At 42.0% G+C, this 21,877-nt stretch overlaps 1 protein-coding gene across 5 annotated transcripts in view; it reads right to left on the bottom strand.

Annotated features, from left to right (window-relative positions):
* septin12 (septin 12) overlaps positions 1–21,877 on the bottom strand; it is an 80,970-nt gene that overhangs the window by 3,472 nt on the left and 55,621 nt on the right. For all 5 annotated transcript variants that reach the window (XM_066690243.1, XM_066690246.1, XM_066690247.1 and 2 more), the window contains 6 exons: positions 15,800–15,928; positions 8,063–8,144; positions 7,618–7,755; positions 4,845–4,962; positions 3,765–3,860; positions 3,555–3,651 (listed from right to left, as the gene is read on the bottom strand). In XM_066690243.1, coding sequence (XP_066546340.1) covers positions 3,555–3,651; positions 3,765–3,860; positions 4,845–4,962; positions 7,618–7,755; positions 8,063–8,144; positions 15,800–15,928 — 660 coding nt within the window. The remainder of the gene's footprint in view (positions 1–3,554; positions 3,652–3,764; positions 3,861–4,844; positions 4,963–7,617; positions 7,756–8,062; positions 8,145–15,799; positions 15,929–21,877) is intronic.

The raw sequence follows: 21,877 nt of genomic DNA, 5'->3' as shown, positions 1-21,877 counted from the left end.
GTTTCTTCTAAAATGATTCCAAGACACTACCAAGTAAAGATATGTACAGATTGCTGTGAAATACCCTGCAAAATATATAAAGGAAATTGAAAAAATATCTAGCAGTGATATAAAATACCCTGGAGTGTTATGCTCCCGCAAGCCAGTAAGTGATACCGTGGGTGAAGTAGAAGTGCGGTGGATTCATTCGTTTCATAAGGCTTCTCCCGAAGGCAGTGACAACTGCATCGATACGCCATGGCGGAGAACAGTTCAAAAAGGTAAAGCGGTGTCTCTCTCAGAAGAGATACGGGGAGCGAGATCTGAAACTGTTTCTGAAAGGAGCAGATCTTATTTCAATCGCTGACAAATGATGATGAGAAAAGTAGGTAAACAGAGACTATAATATGTTCCCTGTAGCAACTTTACCCCCGCCCCAACCCCGATATGCTGATGCCCATTTCTAATTGAAAATAAATGACTAAAAGTGCCGTCACAAGAAAAGAATGTGCTTTTTGGATGCGGTGCACATTTGCAGATCATATTTCTCCTGGGATTCTTCCAAGGAATTCATTCAGTCCTTTATCAATAGTGGCACAGAGATGTGGTCCAACTAGTTTGGTTTATGAAGTGCCAGGTATCGAGACGTATACATGGCTGAAACTGCCAATCAAGGGGGCGTGCAGTTGCTGAAGGCTGGTGCACTTGGCCTAGCACTGACTTTGTGTACCAACCCGGTCTCTCACAGGCCACTGCTGCCAAACATGAGATTCAAGAGTTCACATGCATGTGTGTGCTTTTGCCTGCAGAACTGCGATCCGTGCAGCAGCTCCGTGGAAGAATCACCGTTTATAACCACCGCAAGGCACAGACTCTGGGTTTAATCCACCGTCTGGTGTGGATCAAAGCTGCCAGACTGCCCCCTAACAGCTGTCTCCCATTAACCCGGAAAAGCCCTGCCTTGCATCCGCTTGGCGGCACTAAAGGGGCTGGAGAGAGTCTATGGGGTTGGGGTGGCGGGCAGTTGTTCTCAACCAATTGTGTCGTGTTGACTTCCTGAAACGACTGATTGACTGCCCGGGGGTGAGGGGTCTGTTTTAACCTCAACACTGATCCCCCCCAAGGTCGGTCAGTTTCCCCACTGGGAAGAGTGCGACTCACTGAGATTTGCAGCATATGCGTCCCGTGGCGGAAGGAGCCTGGGAGAGAAGCCCAGACTGCTGTGTGACAAACAACGCTAAGAGACCCAGCGAGACAGTTGCCAACATCAGACAGGCCGAGCGCTCGCCAGGGCTGCGGCACAACCTAATGCCACAGTGTGCCGGGGAGCTGGTGACCTTCCACCCCTACCCTGAGGCCCTGAGGAACTCCCTGCCAGGAGACATTCCCGAAATCTGATTCGCCATCGGGGTGTCTAAAAGGCGGCTTTGTTCCACGCAGGCTGCAACTTAGACTTTTCAACAGACAGACAAATGTATCACTGGAGTCAGGATAACGTGCGTGTCAAACCATTTTTTCTCTCCTGCCTTAAGGGATAGATTAGTAGTTTTTGTTAGGATTTGTATTTATTTTTTTATTTTTTTCCTTCTGCCAAAACTTCTAATGCCAGTAAATGCTCATACATGCTCACGAAACTCTCAAATTTTGTAGAAACCACTTATACCTACAAACGCAGTGAAAACGACATGTGTTGGTCACATAATGCTGCCGCCATATTGCGTTTAGCGGCGACATTGTGAAATGCTACAGAATTATTCTTCTCCAAAACCAACTGACGCATGCATTTGCACTTCATACTCATGCATACCTTATGCCCCACTATTATGCTTGTTCATCAAAAGTTGCGCGATCCCATGCTTTGTCCGCCGCTAATACCCACTGTGCCACAAATTGTCATGTATGACACTAGTAAAGTACTACCAAGGTTGTTAAAGGCGAGTCGCCCCAGTGAAAAACATGGTTGCCATCGAACAATGAAAAAAAACGTATGCACCACGTCAGACATGTTACACATTTCTGGTGCACTGGACTACAGTACACACAAACGCACATCTCTATTCCTATGCCTTGAACACACAACCAGAAAATGAAGTTCATGGGGTACATGGTTAAGCCATCATATTGAATGTAACATCTGTCCGCATGTGAATATTAAAATGGCTACTGCTCCGCATCTATACAGCCCAGTGTCCTGAAACTTTGCATATGTTACATAGATACTGCTATTTGTCAAATTTGAAAAAGGCATTTGGCTACATACTAAAACATGGCTGCCACAAACCAATGACTGTGAATGTATGTTAAATATGCATATTTTCAAATGCCTGAAGTTTGACCCCAGAAAAAACCCAAAAGCAAAATTCAAAAACTCACCAAACTTGGTACAATAATAAATGGCCATGTTATACTTGATTGTGGTAAATTTTGTCACCATTGGTGATGCGACATGGTAGATAATTGCATCATATGAAGTCACTTCCAGCAGCGAATATCTACAGAACCGAATGGCCTAATGTTAAATTTTCAGTGGGTAACACTAGTACAAGGATCTATCAGAGTTGATGAAACCAGCTGCTGTACACCAATCAAGGTCTCAGCCATGACATTCTTTATGTAGACCTCTACCTCCATCATGTGGACAAGTTTGGAAATTGTACTCTGCATCTTGAATGACAAGAATGAAAACTTCACATTTATGCTAAAATTAAGTGAAAAATACAATTGTACCTTACATAATTGAAGCATGCAAATCAAGAAATGTATATTCAAGTCCACTGAGATTGAAATACAAACTTAAATTGACATGAAAACCTCGAATGCATACTACATTGGATTGAAATAGAAAATTACACATTTCATAACACGAACACTTCAACTACAAATGCCTGCTAAAATCTGAAACCTACTAATACAGCTTGGAAGCCTCAAAAGTGGCATCCAACTTCTAGTTTAGATTGTGTTTGTTTGTTTCTAAACTTTTGTGGGTGTTAGACCACATTCACAATATCATTGCTCTTCATATTCGCTCAAATATAAAAAACTCAAAAGCTCGCATGTGTTTTTTCCACATGGCTATACTTGATCCAGTCGATAAACTAGCAGTTTTGAGAGCGCGTCCTGAATTCCCCCTGGGGGGCGGCTGTTACACACTGAGCTGCTTAAGCGGTGGATTCCTTGCCAGTGTAAATACTACTGAGCTCTGTTACAGCTCTGATAGGATAACCAGCAAGGCCTGTGGCTTGGGCTGTTGGACCCTGGGACTGTGGTAAAACTACTCTCATTTGCTCCAAAAACACACAATTGTTTGACGTACAAAAAGCAGGTCTGGAGAACCGATTACAGACCAGAGTGAGTACTGACTGCTGTTTGACCTCTGGCCTCAGCACAGAAGCGAGCACGAGACTCCATCTCCTCAAACTCCATCTTCACTTTATAAAATGTTCTCCATTGTTTGTGGTTCACTACAGATATTCAAGTATTTCTCCATGATTCATTATATACTACTAGCAGACCAAGAGTAGCTTTCAAAACTGTCTTTTGAAGGAGGTGCAACATTGTGAATAGGCAACCCTCACCTTCAATAATCCCCCACTTGGTTTTCCTGCCCAGGACCTTATTTCCGTTGACCTGGTGCTCTTTGTCTGTGCCCACTACCGCAAACGGGATCTTTTCCTGAAATGAAACGCCACCAGAATTACGTTAGGTCAGTTGCGGTAATTCATCAACGCCTACACGTTATACAAACTGCCACAAAAAATACATTTCTACAAAATCACTCTCCTTACCCTGATCTTGTCGTTCAATATCCTGTCCTCAGCGTCCTCGTCGTACTCTCTCTGTGGGTAGACTCTGATTCCATTGGCTTGCAGGTCCTGCCGGATCTGCAGGGAAAGGTTTGACCGTTAAACGAGTTTGCAATGTATGTCTTCTATAGCTAGTCATGTTTTGGGTGAGCAAATGGACGTAGAAAAAGCTTTTTTTGTCCTACAAAAGCGATCTGATTTATTACGTACACTGCTGAGATAATTCTGAAGGTCCGTTATGAAAAGAAGCAACAAATAGCAACATCAAAATGTGTTACAATCTCATGGTTATTACATATTTAGGTCTACTTGAGACTTAGAAATCAACTGAAGGCAAGCCAATACCTTCTACAGAACAACCCAAAATGGCGAAAGGCCAAGCAAGGGATTTCACTTTGGGAAGGCCAAGTGGAGCATTTGTTTTGCTTAATGGTTCCAGCAGAAAACTCTTCCAACCAACACACTGCTGACTTCGACAATTGCCCAATTGTGGCGTTTTGTGCTTTGAGAATGAGGTTGAAGGTCAAGAGTGATTTGACCATTCAATAATGACATGGGCTCCCTTCAAGAAGCTGCTTTTGCAAAAGATTGAAGACTTTTCATATTTTTCTTTCTGTCTCTCCTCCAGCTCCATGGTAATTATTTTCTAGATTATTTAACTTGTGGAATTTGGAAATTGTTCAGTGGCAGCAAGGAATCAACTTTAATAAGGGATTAATTTTGGGAAGGAGGGGTGTGCGTTGGAGTGGGGAGTGAAGCGGACTGTTTTCTCAAGCCCCCGAGCCCTACTAATTATTATATTTTTAAATAGGTCATTTTAGCCAGAATTAGAACCAGTTGCAAAAATCAATCCTCCTTCAGTGGGTTTGTCAGGACACGATCATGTGAATCATCATACTCGGATCATTCGTTTTTTGTTTTTGGGTGTCATGATTATCCCTAAGATGTACGTCAAAACAGTTAAGAGAACAAGTCATGTGGGAGAATTAAAATCCCCCTCTATGATGTTTCCAAAAGTCATAGAGGGCTTTGACGAGTGTGTTTGGCACCTCTGGCACATACCCGCTGTTTGAAGTCCAGTCTCTCCTCCATTGTGAGTGTGTCTGCCTTGGCTATCACTGGCACGATACTCACAATCTTACCCAGGCGCTGCATGAACTCCAGGTCGATGGGGCGTAACCTGGGGAAGACCACAGACATTCCAGAGATTAGTTAGGAGGGACAAATTGACCGTTTGGTTTTGAAACCAAGATTCACTGCAAGATTAATTATATATATAACCTTTAACATTCTAACTGATACAGATTAGGAGCCATCTGTGCACGTATTGATTCCACTGAGGGAAGGGTGCTATTAGCAAGGCAAGCTTTAATATCTGTTGCTTCCCATTAAGGTAGTTAATCACCATTCCGTAGATGAATGCATCCTGTCACCTTGTCCCATCAAACCAACTCCAAAGATTCCTCCCGTCACCCCGCCCCTCCTGAACCATCTGCTAAGAGGAGCGCTCCACTGAGATTCCTCCAGCTGTGGGCCGCTCCTCGTTCCCACCTGACTGAATTATGACAGCTCTGGTCGAGAGAGTTACCGCAGGAGCCAGAGTGCTCGTGCTAAATCTGTCATTTTAATTTAAAACAAATTGCTTCTGATGGAAGGAATCTCTCCACATTGTCTTGAGTTGACGGAGGAATGCTCACAGGGTTGCGTTTGGGCAGGACGTGTGAAGGCCATGGGGCCAAAAGTAAAGAGACCCCAGTTCGAAGCTACAACTCTTTTTTTGTGGAAAATGTAAAAGTAAAATACCACTAGTAAGGGTAATTTATAACACAGCTTATCATTGGCACAGACCAGGCATGAACTTTGGGCTTTCCACACTGAAGATCCCAGCAGCTGCACATTTACGAGACAGATGCTTGAGTTTAAACCGCCATCACCAAGATCCCTGTTTATCAAAGAGGGTTGATGGTTCTACCCCAGGGTACCAATGACATGATGCCGGCGTTTCCTCACATGAATGAAAAAATGAACTAAAGAATGAATAAAAGACGCTTGAAAAACAGTACAGGGCAACATAGGTGGGCTAGTTTAAATCCCTGTAAGTAACTTTCTGCTACAGGACCTCACCACCCACAAACTTCGAGCATATCTCAAAGGCTGTGAATTGCCCACTGCATTCATAAAGAGCCCTTGTTGGAAAGAGGTCTATGGGAAATATGTATAGCCATGTGATTCAGCGACTGTTGAGGGTAAAAAGCCCAGCTCTTGTATTGCCTCATTAAAAGTATCCTGTTGCTCATTACACAGCTTAATCATTCCCTCTGGCCGGCTTCGTTTCGCATGTAAAGTCTACCTTTACTTCACTCCACGTCTCGCTGGTCTCCTTATTACAAGTGACATGGGCATATTATCTCTGTTGTTGTTTAACACAAGGTCCGTGACCTAACATTTCTAAGCACAAATCCTCCTCTAAAAGCCCTTTCTCCTCGCCGAACGCACAGTCCTGAAGGCAAACTGCTCCGTGCGTCAGCGGGGGGAGAGGGGGCACCGGATCAACGTTCTCAAGGAGATTTTGTCACCTTGAAATCAAGTGCTGGAGGCAGGAAGGCTGGACAGATCGATTTCTGTCCCCACTGGGCTGAGCAGCCGGGAGGTCAGGAACCTGTGTGTTTAACAGCATCGAGTCGAGGCAGGAAGTACGATTTACCCTGCTGGGGACGCACATTTTTCTGTCTTTAAATAAAGCAAATAATGTGGAAATTATAGGAGTAACACATACACTCTAATAGTTGTTTATCAGTCATTTGGTAATGACAAGGTCATTAACACAAATCAATTATAAATTCCTTTTCAGAGTAGCTAAGCAGGACTTTTTTTAATCTCCGCCACTAAGGAATTAGACACATACAGTCTTCTAACTGCGGTTGTGATGACTTCCACAAAAGCCCAGGAGAAAACACAAGGATGTGATCAGCCTTTTGTACTCAATTAAACACAGTCAAATCCATCAAAGCTACAGTATATAATAACATCTTTGTTAAGCCCTGAACTGTTTGAAACTAATTTGATTAATTAATGTCTAATTCAATTTGGTCTGCCAAATGCATTTGAAGGTGATCATTTATAATGAACACACTTCACTTGGACTCCAGAAACACGGCGGTAAAACTAAACTGTGGAATTGAGGGTTTTGCTGACAAACCGGAGTCTCTCCCTTTGACACGGACGCACAAGAGGTGGCAAAGGTGGGCCGCAAATCATCTCCGGCACTTGACAATCTGATGAATGCACCTTTACTCTTACTTTCACCTCCACTTAAACTGTTTGACCTCCTCTATGCTGCTGACAAAGAGAAGGGTGATCCGTCATTTTGAAAGGCACCTGAAATCCAAGGCTACAAAAATGAAAAAGGAAAAGAAAAAAAGACCAGTGCCAAGAGTTTCAAGTCAATATCTGACCTCTCGCCCTGGGGCCTTTTGTATGTGAGAAAAGGCTTAGATGTGGCCTGAGGCGGAGGGATGTGAGAGTCACTGAAGATGCTGTTCGACTGGGCTTGCATCTGGACAGGGATCACAGTGTAAACCTGAGCAGTTGTGACAGGAGGAATGCGTTTCCACCGCCTCAGCGTACAGGCGTCAGAAGGTCACAATCACACCCGAGTGTACAATTACGGCAAAAACCAGAGGGCCGTACTTTCTGCATTTACAAAATACAGTGGATTTCCATCTGAGCTGCTACACGGTAAACAGTCTGTCTGTAGAACAAGCAGACAGAAACTGCAATTTGTGGCGCAACCCCAAAGACAAAGGGATACACAAAGTGTGAATAAAGCACATACCAGTGGCCTGTAGGTGGGACAAAGTAGACACAGCAGTGAATTCTGGTGTCGGGGATTCGTCTTTTCCTGTTGATGTTGAGCTCCTCCTTCAGGTACTTCTCATACTGCTCATTGATGTACTTCACAATGGGCTCCCAGCTGAGGAAGCACAGGACAGACTAAGACACAGAACGGTTCAGGAGACACTACTTATTGCACTATCCTCAATTATAGTAGATGTCACTAAAGCTGCCCAATTCATCCAGAAAAGGCCCGGTTTAAAATACAGGCCATTCCTGCAGAGTTATCATTAAGTACCTTTACATAGCTTAAGTAGCTTGTAATATTTATGTGCAGCCATTCAATATAGTTCTGTCTTCACCTTGCATTTATTTTCTCCAGAATAACCAAATGCCAGTTTGACTACCATGAGGAACCGACTCACACAGCTCTGCTCAACACGTACCAGTTCTCGTTGTTAATCTGGTCTCCGAAGCCAGGGGTGTCAATCACGGTCAGCTTCATTTTCACACCCTTCTCTTCAATAACTGAAAGTAAAATAATAACAATAATCATTATTAAAGTTAAATTCCAATTCTTCAGTTTTCTCATGCAAAACTGTTGCACCTAATATCTCGGATGTTGCAGCTGTAGATCACGTGAAAGCATATGATACGATATACTTCGATTTTCAGAAAGCTTTTGACAAGGTTCCACACCAAAGACTGATCCTCAAAATTGGAAGCTGTAGGCATTCAGGGTAGTGTAAGTAGATGGATTATGAACTGGTTGATGTGTAGGAAACAGAAGGTGTCGATTAGAGGAATTGCTTCTAACTGGAGTGAGGTTGTTAGTGGAGTTCCACAGGGATCAGAATTAGGGCCTGTGCTTTTTCTAATCTATATTAAGCATGAGAAAGACCTACATGGACTCCTCACTTTCTCCATCCAAACAATGTGGGGAAGCAATAAAAAAGGCAAACAGGAAGTTAGGGTATATTGTCAAAAGTGTAGAATTGAGAACAAGGGCAGTGATGTTCAGACTGTACAATGCACTAGTTAGAGCTCATCTGGATACTGTGGACAGTTCTGGGCTCCACACTTCAAGAAAGATATCGCTGCTCTAGAGGCAGTTCAGAGGAGAGCAACCAGACTTATTCCAGGTCTGAAGGGAATGTCCTACTGAGAGACTGAGGAACTGAACCTTTTCACACTGGAACAGAGGAGACTACGTGGGGACTTAATTCAAGTTTTCAGAATCATGAAGGGCATCGTCCACATCAAACCAGAGGAGCTTTTCCAGATCAGCAGGGACACACGCACCCGGGGACACAAATGGAAATTGGGCTTCAAGGCATTCAAGACAGAAAACAGGAGACACTTCTTCACACAGAGAGGCGTCACAATCTGACCAAACTCCCCAGCAATGTGATGGAAGCGACAAATTGGGAACATAGAACATAAAAATATACTGGATAGGATCCTTGGATCACTCAGTTATTAATGGACACCAAACGAGCAAGATGGGTTGACTGGCCTCCTCTCATTTGTAAACTTTCTTATATTCTTATGTAGTCAAGGTACCGGGGCAGACTCCTATAAATTGAACATGCCACCAGGGGGCAGTCATGCTAAGCAAGATTTTCAAACAACTTCCTTTTAAAACAGGCCTAAGGGCATTCTTACGGGATGCTTTTACAGCTGTTAGGAACATTTTGTGATGTTTTAGCAGTGTCCATAAACATCTGATTAATGTTCCTAAACCCACGGGAACCAGCTCTTTCTTTTTCAGCTCTCTCCCACCTCCCTCTCGGCCTCTTATGAAGCAGATAGCCAACTCTGGTTTCCAATTTGAAATATTGGAAATATCCATCCAAACCTATGCTGTGAGGGCATAAGAGAAGATTATGTTTTATATAATAACAGTAAATTCTGTTATGAGTGATACTGTAATATGATCAAACACAATGTATTTATTGATTATATCTAAGCTAATAAATAATTTGTTAAACCTTTCCAAACTATCATGTTTGTTTATCATCTATTGATAACAGACGTGTGTGGGGGGAAAACAATAACAATCTCTGATGGATGGGAAAGTATAGCCGGTTAGTGATTCCGTGCTTGGTTTGACAGGTTTGCGGTCTTGCCCAGAACTCGAGAACTAATCAATTAGAAGATCAAAAGCTGCCACCGTTTAGCCACGGAGATGCCAGAGATCTAATCTTCCTGAATGTAATACTATTCACTTCTGTACTGAGCATGTCGGAGAACACAAATGCTTCTGAAAGGAAGGCTAAATCCTCACAACTTCCTGTCTACACCTACAGTGTCATCGGCAAAGAACAGAGACACCCCTGCTGATAGAATTAGGTGCAAAGGCAAAGCTCTTCTCACAAGAGCCCAGGGCCTCTTGCCGTTAAATGTAGTGCAGCTTCTCTCAGACTTTACCTACTTGGCAAGGAGTTTTGATGCAGTGTGCAGTAGGGCATGACCCAGAATCAAACTAGAGGTGCATTACTCTCTTCCTGTTAGGCAAACAAATGAAAAAGAAAAAAATGAAATAGAGGAAGTGTTCAGCTTAATTGTGCTTACTGTCTTCTATCACTTTTTCCATCTCTGTTCTGGATCCGAAACATGTCAATGATCATATAACGGTCTTTTCTGCTGTGGTGAATTTACAGAGCTTTGATGGGTGAAATAGGCGGCTCACAGTTTTAGCACAGTGTTGGTATTCAACTACGTAGACCATCGTAGATAATCTTTACTAGGCAGTCCTTTGCTCATTGGATCAGGGTGTCGTGGCAGAGTTTAAGAAGCTGCAGGAGTCAAGGTCACGGGAGGAGAAGCAGAAGAAAAGAAAAGTCAGTGGAGGCCAGTTCAGATGCGGACACGAACTTATACAGAAAAAGTAATCGAAAAATGATTGAGCCATTCTGATTAAGGCTTACCCATCTTCAGATCCCATTACTGATCCTAGCATGTGTAAATCTTTATTCAGAATTAGAAAATGACAGACTTTTGTGAAAATGTTCTGTGATCTTTAAACTTATAACTGCACTGTTATTTTCACTCACAGAGCAAGCGAAAGTGATAAGTTCCCTTTATATTTTCTGTGGCATGGGTTTAAAAATACCCAATCTCAACTTCATCTGCTCAGTACACACCAGAAGACAGGAGAGACATTTCGCTTTCTTCTTTCTAAAATCATCTAAAAAGGTGTGTCAGTATGATGTAGTTTACTAAACCGTCTTAAAAGTTTGACAATTTGCTTGCAAAGCTGAGGTAATGGACCTGAAGCATGAAACTGCTTGTACAGTGTCTTCTCATTAATAGTTAAATGATACTGTACAAATTGAAAGTACTACAATGTTTGGGGATAAAACAGTGAGAAGAAACTCTTCACTTTTACAAATTGGTGAAGAAGCTCCATAAATCTTGAGGAGAAGTTGTCAGTACTGGTGTCTTCAAACTAGATGATGGAAGCCCTTAGTTCATATGGAATACAACACCCCCAATTTTTTACTGTGTCACATAATGAAACATAATGTGTAATAAAATATACGTTGCAAAATATTTAGGAAAAAAGACGTTTACATTTTGAAGATGACAGCCTGCACTTACTGTCTCCTATACCTCCCACAGCCACAAGTTATTTATGGCGTTGTAAAAAAAAAAAAAAAAAAAGCACCCCAAAGGGTCTGAGAAATAGACCATCGCAAAAGGCTGTACCACAAATTTGTCTCCAATAAATCTGAAGCTGTCAGGGTTGGAGGGGGATTGGTATTGCACCTGATGGATAAGGGATTCTGCAGCACATATATCCTCTCTTTCAGAAGTGTTGTCTGACTCAAAATCTCTCTTCCCCATCAGAATAAAAACATGTTTTGAAGGTTGATGTTGTTTGTAACAGATGCACTCATGCAACAATTGAACTTGCATGCCCATATGTTTCCGGCTGTCCAATCCCATGATGCAATAGAAACGTATATAAACATTTATATTTAGGTTTTGTGTTCTTCTTATTAGCTAATTGCCCCCCCCTCCATAAACAACACACCACCTAGGAATGTTCCAGCACACAAAGGGTAAACGCTGCTCTTTACTAAGACAGAAGGATTAGACATAGTGAAAGCAGATGTCTACCTTTTATGTTTAAGGCTCTGTGGTTAAGGAACAAGGGAAGTGGGGGAAGTTTCAAATCAGAAGGATCTGATACCTCCAAAGCTAAAGAATCAATTGAGTATTGTTCACTCAAACTTCCCCTATATAAATAAAAAATAATAATACATTTCAAATATTCCTTTTATTTGTTTTTATATCCTGAAATATTCATCCCCTTAATAAGCAAGATTCCCTTATAGTTCAGGCATCCCTTGATAGGATGATATCAGTGCCAGGTAATGTTTAGCTGAAAAATTGAGCATAATTACTTCTTCATTATCGGAATTAAGTTTTACTCTATATATCCCATTACCATTTAATCCCCCCCCCCCAACAGTTCCCTCATAAGCCCCCTGCCTTTTCCCTACCCTGCACAGACAAGAGTATCCTTTGTCATGGGATAAACCTGCATCAATACCTTGGCTAAAACTAAGGCAATTAGACTTCTCATCACAGCTTTCCAATGATAACTACCATAAGCAGTCCAGGCCCACGGCACTGCACCTTTTTACTGCTGGCTTAGTCTGGGAAAGATAGGATTTACCTTAATACGTGCTGGCGCTCGTGGAATCCGAAGGAAGAGGACACACCTTTGGGGATCACGTTACATACAGTCAACCCAAAGTGAGCCGAACAGCCAGCCTCTGTTCCTACACCATCTTTCATCTGCGGCTAGGAGGGCTCGTAAAATAGAACTACAAAGCCCGAGCAATTACGCGGCTCAGAATAGGTCATCCCTTGATACGGGAGGTTAGCATTTCAGACAAAAGGTTTGCAGCGACGGACCGAACACTAATTGCCCCCCAAATTAAACGATACCCGGCACCCTGCAGCGCCTGGCTATAATCACCTATGATAAGTACTCTGTCAGACATAATTGCTTGATGTTATCAAAGTAAAAATTCGAACCCAGGATTGTCTACAGTTTCCTATTGGGTTTTATGAAGAGAGTGCAGGCTCTCGAAGCGGCCTCGTCGTTGTGGCCCCGTTCCAGATATCATCTCCATGTAGGTCTTCATTTCAAAAGCTTGTGTTGCAGGAACAGAATGCAATTGCTCGTTTAATGACAGCTGCGTTCTCTAATTACTTGTCATATCAGTTATGTAATTCATCGTTTAAATACAAACCACACACGTAAAGATGTGTAGATATTTCTATACACACACACACACACACACACACACACACATTTCTAATGTTTTTTTCTAGGGGCAGTATTATCATAATCAATACCAAAAGTGGGCCATTAACTTATTATACACTAATTTTAACATTATCGTCTGTCACATTAATACAAAATTCCACAGGCTTAAACATTGTTCAGTACAGTTATGTGGTGACAGTAATATCACAGCAGAGACATACATCACTTTGACATCGGGGTTTAGGTTCCTACTAGCAAGATGCTTTCTTGACATGACTGTAAAAAGGGCACCGAAAGCAGGAACCAGCACTTCATGTTAGGTCCTGCACTCCTGATAGCCTCAGCAGATTAGAAGCACATTCTTCACACTCGTCGAGAAAATAAATTGGTGAGCAGGCGGCTGTATGTGAACCGGAGGGCTGGCACTCAAATTCACTCTCGGATTCTTTGTCACCTTGAAAATATATTTTTGTTACCAATTCTGCGGGTATGTAGAAGCCTGTGTCTGGGCCTGCAGGCTTTTGACGGGGACCTGCCGAAAGATTAATTACACACTGCTATCAGTGTACTGGTAAAAGTGGGCGAGATATTTTTGATAGGTACAAGAAGCGCTCCCTTTAAACTGTCAACTGCTACCTGACATCAAGTCCCAACAGTTCTGCTCAGTCCTAATAAAGTGTTACTCCCAGAGGCAGTTCCTGTGGTATCCCTTTCCTCTTTAGACAACAGAGAAAAACCTGTATGCCACCTAAGAGCAAGACCCCACAGCAAATTCCCTTACCAACTACTTTAATGCCAATTTTGCTTTTTGTTTGTTTTGACTAACTATAAATCAGAGCTGAAAAGCAAGACAACAAGCATTATGGAACACAGCAATTCACACTGATCTCATTTGCTTTGTACCACAGAGAGGTGTGAAACCAAAACATTCAATATTAAAGATATGCCCTCATGTGTGAGGATTAAACTCCATTTAAAAGTTATTTCATGCATGTATGAGTTAAATGATGATGTCTGGTAAACCTATTCCAATGTCAGGCTTTACTGGACTTCAAAATGATCCCTGTGAGAAAATAAAAGCTCATTTCCCCACATTAAATGGCTGAAGGAAGAGCTCAAATGGGTAGCGATTGTTTTGGTGCTTTCCTCCAATTGACCATGGTGGCTCCTCTCAAACCAAAATACAGAGGTAGGCCTCTCTTATCTGCCTGCATGTTGCGCTTTGCAGGTCCCCTCTGACAGGTATGTTTAACTGTTTAACCCACACCCAAATCATCTGTAAAGTGTGCAACAGACATGGAGGACAGAAATGTCCGTGTGCAACACTGTGGACCGTTGTCTCATTTCACTTATTTTGAAAACCTGCAATCCCAACTTGTCAGTTCTTTGAATAGACTGCTCGTCTGACCCTTCATTACTACCTAGGGTGATCCACCCAGCATAAACACAGCACCACTTGACCCACAGATGATGTTCTGCTGAGACTGGGGGGTTAGTTACACAGCGGAACAGCTGTCTCATGAGGGGATTCGTCTTGCCCACGAAGGAGCAATGTCAAGATTAATCCCTGCATTCCTAGGTTAGAAACTAGGGGTTTTTCGGTTGCTGGTACCTTTTACACAAAGGAAGGGAATGTTTTGCTAAGGATCTCTAATTTGGCCATGTTTGTTAGTTCAAAAGCTGGTCTTGACATCCTTCAATTGGGCCCCCTCAAAGTTGCAATCACTTGACTAGTGACATCACAACTCAGCGCCTGGTAAGAGAATATAAAACACTAAAAGCTACACTAATAAATAAGCAAATAAAGTCGAGTCAGAGGCTAATAATCCGGTGATGATAGCTAGTGAAATGTTAGAACTAGTGCTGTTGTGAAGCTCTGTACTGTTCAACACTACACAAAACAATGGTTGTAGTACCAGTATGAAAACATTACACATAGTGTGCCACACCTATCTGTTCAAATTCAATCTGATTTCCAAGACTTATTTTTAGTGAGTCGATGGAAGGAACTTGCAGTCAGTATTTCTCCAGCAAGTAGGCAGCCAACCAACTACCTGAAAAGATTCTCGTTTGATTATCTCTGTGATAATACACTCTCGGCCAACTACTTCAGGCCCGTACACTCTGGAAAAACACAGCGGCTGCCGGATCCGAGTGTGATAAGCCATCTCCACAGCTCCCCACACAGAGAGGGGGAAGAGCCGCTGGATCCCTATCTATTTCAGCCGGGTACGCTGGTCTGTGGTGGCGCTTGTGTTATTTCATGCTGGAACGTAACAATGATAGCTGTGGTTTGGCCTCCAGGGAGGGCTGTCTTCCATTGTGATTTTTAAATCGCAGTGTTTTAACACTTTGATTGTTTTCGCTCCTAATCCTTCACTTTCTTTTGCAAACTCTAACACTCTCTGCAGCGCGGACTTTTCTACAGATGGTTGGCTGCTGTCCCAGCTCAATATGGGAGAAAAATTATTGAAATGTAAAATGCGTTTGCTTATTTGTGGACTCGTTGGTACAGAAAGGAGGATTCCTTCAGGGAAGCTCAACAACCTCAAAACAATAGGGAACGTTTCCTACTTTTCCGCATGCATTTTGTGTATTTGTTTAATCAAGAGGGTCATTATATAAAGCTCAACAGTGGACATTTACCTTGTCAATGCATTAGCTTTTATTTAAATCAGATTTTTTTTTTTTTGTTCTTAAAGAAAGCATTATGCTATATGTATTAAGAGATGGTAAGATAAGCTACAGGATGTTTTTGAAAGTGGAAATGAGGCATGACCGGGCAGACAAAACACCTACTACCCATGATCATAGTTATAATAGTGGAACAAAATGTTAGTTGGGCACAGTTGATAAATCAATTGTAAGCTCATATTTAAACAGTAACCAGACTTACCATGGCTAATAGACTGTAAGTTGACTGTCTTGGAGATCTTCTCTTCATAGTTGGGCGTGCAAGACTTTCGGCTCACTTTGGATTTGAATAGTGTGTTTACCAGTGTCGACTTCCCCAAACCACTCTGACCTGCAAGGGGAGAAATAAGGATGTAATTACTGACATCAAAAGATTAGTTTGACCTTTAGCTACAGCAAAGGAGTTCACACTTTCAGTATGTGTGCTAAACTAAGAATACCTGTAAACTTATCCTAATCCTTACTGAGTCTTTTGAAAGAAGGCCCCCGAACAGACCTCTGCAGGATTGTAAAACTATTACATCTCAAACCAGGTGATTACATAGTGGTCAGACCCCACATTCCAACTATCGCAACAGGCACACCTCGGAGTACAACCACCAGACATGCACCAAAGCCACAATGCCAAAAGACCACTTTCCAGGCAAGAGGAGTTTGTATACTCTGTGTACTTTGTATACCCAAGGGAGTGACATCACTAAGAGGCGCATGAACACACTCTTTTCTTATACTGGAATGATATAAGGCTGTTACTGAGGAAATATGCTGCCAAGTTATTTCGTTTTGGCTTAGTGTGATTAGCTATGATATATATGTATTTGTTTCCACGTAGGTTTAACAGATAATGAATGGCCAAAAGTAACATAAAACCTCAAACACACACGCACACAGACTTCCAATATCTTAAGACTGCAATGTGGCGGATATATCTGGAACACAGTTAGAGAAACGGAATTGCATGAACACAGCATTCTGCAGAATCTTTTGTGATGTAAGCAAGCAAGTTTAAGCAAAGGCAAAGTGCTGTACGTTCCTCGTTTTTTTTTTTTTTTTTAACAACGGGTTTGTGCTGCCGGGTGCAGGAGGGAGTACTTGGAAAGGGGCCAGGAAAGTGAAGACTGAAGTGCTGCTTTGGTTAACGAATCGTGGAAAAAAGTGTGGCTTTGTATAACAAACGGAGAACTGCAGTGCTATATGGTAGGACCAGACGTATTGGGACAATGGAAGTAGTATAAGACTGTGCTCAACTGTGAGAAAAGTTTAAATTCATAAGTAAGGGATCGATTTTAACAATAATTTGAGGGAGCAGAATAAACGGCAAGAGAAAAAAGTAGATAACAAGTATTCTGCTCCCAGAGGCCTTTGAGTTGTGATCACAGCATTTCAGGAACGCCACCTTGATTTTCCAAAATGCTGGGAAAAAAACAAGATGTCAGCTGTCACTGCCATAATTCAATTACTGGGATCGCTCACCTCCACCCTGCAAGGCTGTTACTCGAAGGAACGATGTGGTCCTCATAAACAGCAAGGATGTCAGAGATGGATGTCAAAGATTTGTTCAGAACTAAGGACCGGATCATTGGCTATCTCGCCAGCAGCACGGAGGGATTTATGATGGGTTTATTCTACAATTTTTATTGTACACAGAAACACAGACAAATCATGCAATCAGTCATCTTTTCCAGGACTGTCTGATGAAACCTTTTAATGAACCGCTACTCTACGCAAACACACACCTCCCTAATAGCAGCATATACCTGTATAATCTGGAACCGCTTGGCAACAGCTCTTCCCAAAAGCGCAGAAGAGCACCAATATTGATACACTGATGAGCACAAGAGACGTTTCTATTCCGGGCTGGGAAACGCCAAATTACAATGCCGGAGTGAGTTAACTTTGTAAAGGACAGCCCGATGACAGGCAAATTCCTGAATTTAATTAAAACACTGTGAAAGAGTAAAATCACTAGGGGTTACCAGTGCCCTTCTAAAAAACAAACAAAAAACAATCAAACATGCATAGAAGCTGCCATTAGCCCATAGACCTTGTCAAGCATTGAAGTATATCTGAGTTAACCGTAGCTCCAGAAAGGCTCTCTATTTAATTAACATGGGTTTGGCCTCAATACGTTTCAACAAGATCATACATTTCAGTCAGTGTCTATGCTATTGCCGTTGTTTTTTGCCATTTATAAGGAGAAAAAACATCCTTAAAGCTCAGTATTGTATTTTCAGAGATGTGTGCTCTGACTAAGCAGGGCGGGATACGGTTCTTCCCGCTCCGATGTCTTTGTTATCATTTTCGGTAATTCATTTTGCAGTTACCTGTACACTCATGTGTGTGACCCGAGGGGGGGAGAGGATATTGACTAGACAAAATTTCCATGCTGCTCTACATAGTTACGGATTACAGTTATTCGTGTATCTCTGTAAACAAACTTTTTACAAAGGCAGAGCATGTGTTGGGATAGCTTATTACCTTTTTAAGTTATTTCAATTACCTCACGGTCCTGTCACAAAGGCTAATCCCATAGTTCAGGTGTTGGAGGTTTGCAAAATGCAATGACTTCCACATGACTGTGTTTAAACCCCTCTCTGATCTGTTCGGGTAAGCTCTTGAACCTCTAAGCCACATGAAAGTAAAAAAAAAAAACATGAAAGGAAAGATGCATTCGGTGGTATTTTTAAATCGTCAGGTTGGGTTTAACATCGTGTGCTTGATACTTCTGGCAGACTTCTGAAATTACCGCCACCTCCGAAGTTGCAGGAGGAACGGCAGGCTGAATTGTCAGCAAGAAAAAAGTCTTATAAAAGACAAAAATGCCTGAAGTGAAGTAACTCAGCAATTTGATTGTGTTTTTCGTATTTTCCCCAGGCAGTTCATACTTCTAACTATACTACAAAGATAAAGAACTGAGGTGAGAGAGACACTCAAAACCATTTGCACTTCAAAAGCATAAACCGCCACATCTCAAGTCGTTTCTACAAAGCACTGATAAACAAAGGAGCGCATACGTCTCGACACATTGTTAAGTTTGCTGCAGAAATCTGAACAGTTTCCAAAAGGGAAGGGGTTAAACACAACAACCCACCCTGTACTCCCAACCGTACCTCCCCACGGTACCGACTTGGCAGAGAAAAGGGCCAGGAAGCATTACTCATGTTTAATAAGGGAGAGCGGAAGAACCACTTAATTATCACGCTTTAATACTGGGTTATTATAATCATTTCCACACTGTGGAGAGGACGAGGGCCGCGATACTATCTCCTGGAGAGCACGAAGGCCTGGAGGGAACAGGAAGACACTCCGGGATGCAGATCTGAAGGCCTAGTGGGGGGCCGACTGTCCCAGCGTTCAGTGCCACTTGCAACACCCCCCCCCAAGTGCAGGGAAGGGCGAGTGACTCAGCTGCCCACGTGCTGCTGTGGAGAGAAAACAGCCATGTGGCCAAGCCCAGAGGATTCCCCTTTCCGAAATAAAAAAAAGTGAATTTCCGCACATCTCGCAGTGCAGCTGAGATGACTCTTTCTTCCCATTCCTCTGAATCCCAGGCCTTGTCCTCTTCCTTTTAATACAAAGCAGCAGTCTGAAGATGTTTTCCAATTCTGCCTTTCGGTGAAAGCAGTTCCACTTGTTTACAAAACGGTATTGGTCTCCATCTTTAATCAATCAATCGTAGTAAATTCAAAACATCTACTAAAAATCTTGCAGCAAGCAGGTAGGCTTAAATGAACCAAAGAGAAAATGAAGACTTTTGAGACGGATAGTGCTTTCGTGGTTTACTCTCTGGGCAACAAACACAGCTTATGCAAACAGACATCAGTTTTCTAGAAACGAAGCCAAGGAAATAAACATGATAGGAGGGAAAGTGCTTCTCAAGTGTTGACACGTGATGAGTCAACTACCTCTGCTGCTAAAATAATTTAATTCTGATTTGTGAAACATTGGTATTTCCATCTGGAATCTTCCAGGACACTTGCCATTGGATTAAATATAATACTGTATAATCGGAGAGGAACCGTGACGTCCAAAAGTGGCAAAGCCAGGGAGGTGAAAGGTCAGCATTCTGTGTCTTTCAAAGTTGACCATCTGTTTCAGAGGCACCGTCTCACTTCACTGTAGTACACCACACTGTACAGTATAGTACAATATTATATATGAGTGCAGTTATCAGACATAGTATTTATAGAAGCCGAAAACAGTACAATGTTATATCCATTATGTAACGCACTGGAATTTTCTAAAGGCACCGAAAAGCATTAGTGTCATCCGAGTTGAAAACTAAACAAACAGCGAACAAATCCCATCCACACGTAAAGGCTTAAAGGCAATAACAAAGATTAGTAATCAACAAGAATTCACGAGTCATTACATTTAAATTCAACAAGACAATGAACATAGCACATCCGTATAAACTTCGGTTTCCAAAGATCAAAGCAACAGGAACTCATACCGATTAAACCACAGCGAATTTCCTCTCCATCGGGTAAGTATCTTCTAGTCAGGGAATCCAAAACCTGGAAAGGTCACTTTCACAATGCCGTTGTTTTTGCAGTATGTCATCATCCCCCGGGAAATCAGTGCATCATAAAACATACCAAATCCTACAGTTGCTCAATCAAGGCTGTCTGAACCCATAAAGTTTAAGATTTGTTTACTCCATACATCTTTAGGCCAATGTCTGTAAAACAGTAAGAGGCTCACGGATTTTATTCACTGTCAAATTTGTCCCAGCTTTTCTAGACCAAAGAAAGAATTTCTCCCACGGAAAGCTGGGGAGTTGTTTGTTCCACATGTTTGATTCCATCGACATGTTATGAAATGTTATTTTACCAACCATTATTGGTATTTTATCTATCATTCACCTGTAGCGATGCATTGCTACACAAAAGCATTAACATTATCATGGGTGTGAACAAGAATCTTTTAGTCCTTTACAGCACCGACAAATGACACAATCCAGAATTGCAAGACTATTGGGAATTCACTCATGCTCCATTGTAATCTATTTGAAAGTGTGTTATGCTGCCTAAAGCCAATAACCACCACTAGCAGGGAAGCCTGTAGAGACTCATCCATCCCTGGTTGCCGTTTGGTGTTTATTGGAGATCTGACCACTCGCAGATAACCTTTGACCTCAAAGGTCAGGGAGCTGCCGACAAGACGGATGACTGGGCCCACACTCAACTCTTCAAACGGAAAACTGCGAAAAGCAACGTAATGTCAAAATGGCAATCCTGCAGTAAAAACACACTTAAAGAGCAGGACTATTACATCATTTACATTTTCTAGAGCCCGCAAACATCAAAGGGTTTTCCTGCTGATAAGACATTTGTGAATTGATGAACAGTGACTAAAAGCTGGGCGAAGAGACCTCAGGCAGCAGCTGAAGGGAGTCTTTTGATTGATTTAGCTCCATATCTCAACTCTGTGCGATAATGGGATTTGGGACGCAACAGAAAAACAACAAGCAAAATAAGCCAAAGCATGTGGAACGGACGATCACTTTTAGGTGAATGAGGTCTGGGTGGGAAACTATTAGAAGGAAAAGGTGTATATTATTTTTAATAAATACAGGCCTCAAGGATTATTAATAATCAAAGTATGTTGCAAGGTCCTCAGAAAGCACCAGCTGGGATGGAATGTATTTATTTTATATGAATGGCCTGTGATTGGATTGTGACAATAACTCCAGGCCCCAGAGCAGCCTTTGCTGTCTTTAAAATACAAGTGATGGGAAGGAAAAATAATTACTGTTTTGTTTTAACTTATCCTATTATCTTGAAGGTATTCTTTCTCATGGCCTGTAGATTGGATACCCAAGATTTAGTAAATGTGAATGTAAGATTAGACCTCATCAGTGCATTTTCCTAATGGTGCAGAAAGACAATGCACTCAAAAGTATATACTTAATATAATCTAAAGCAGATGCACCCAGAACTTTCTGTAAACCTTGTGTTGACAAAACATTAAAATTCTCTGCCATCACGCAAGGGGGTGGGGATGGGGGTACGGTGAGGTTCGGGAGATGTATATTGCAAGAAAAATAGTCATCAGTTGATTTTGATGATTTTGTGCCTAATTACAGACTTTCCACATTTCAGGAACAGGGAACATCTGGTTTCAAACAAACCATATGACATACCGTATATATTATGAATAGCAACCCTGAAGACTACTGTCTCTTAACATTGGATGTGCACACAATCTCAATTATGTAAAAGCAAAAAATAAACCCACAGGCCTAACAGTTTGATCCTCTGCCTGCTTGAGTTATATT

The sequence above is a fragment of the Amia ocellicauda genome, chromosome 17 (genome assembly GCF_036373705.1).
Source record: "Amia ocellicauda isolate fAmiCal2 chromosome 17, fAmiCal2.hap1, whole genome shotgun sequence".
NCBI lineage: Eukaryota > Metazoa > Chordata > Actinopteri > Amiiformes > Amiidae > Amia > Amia ocellicauda.
The sequence above is the reverse complement of the archived record's forward strand: the minus strand, read 5'-3'. Positions and strand labels throughout refer to the sequence as shown.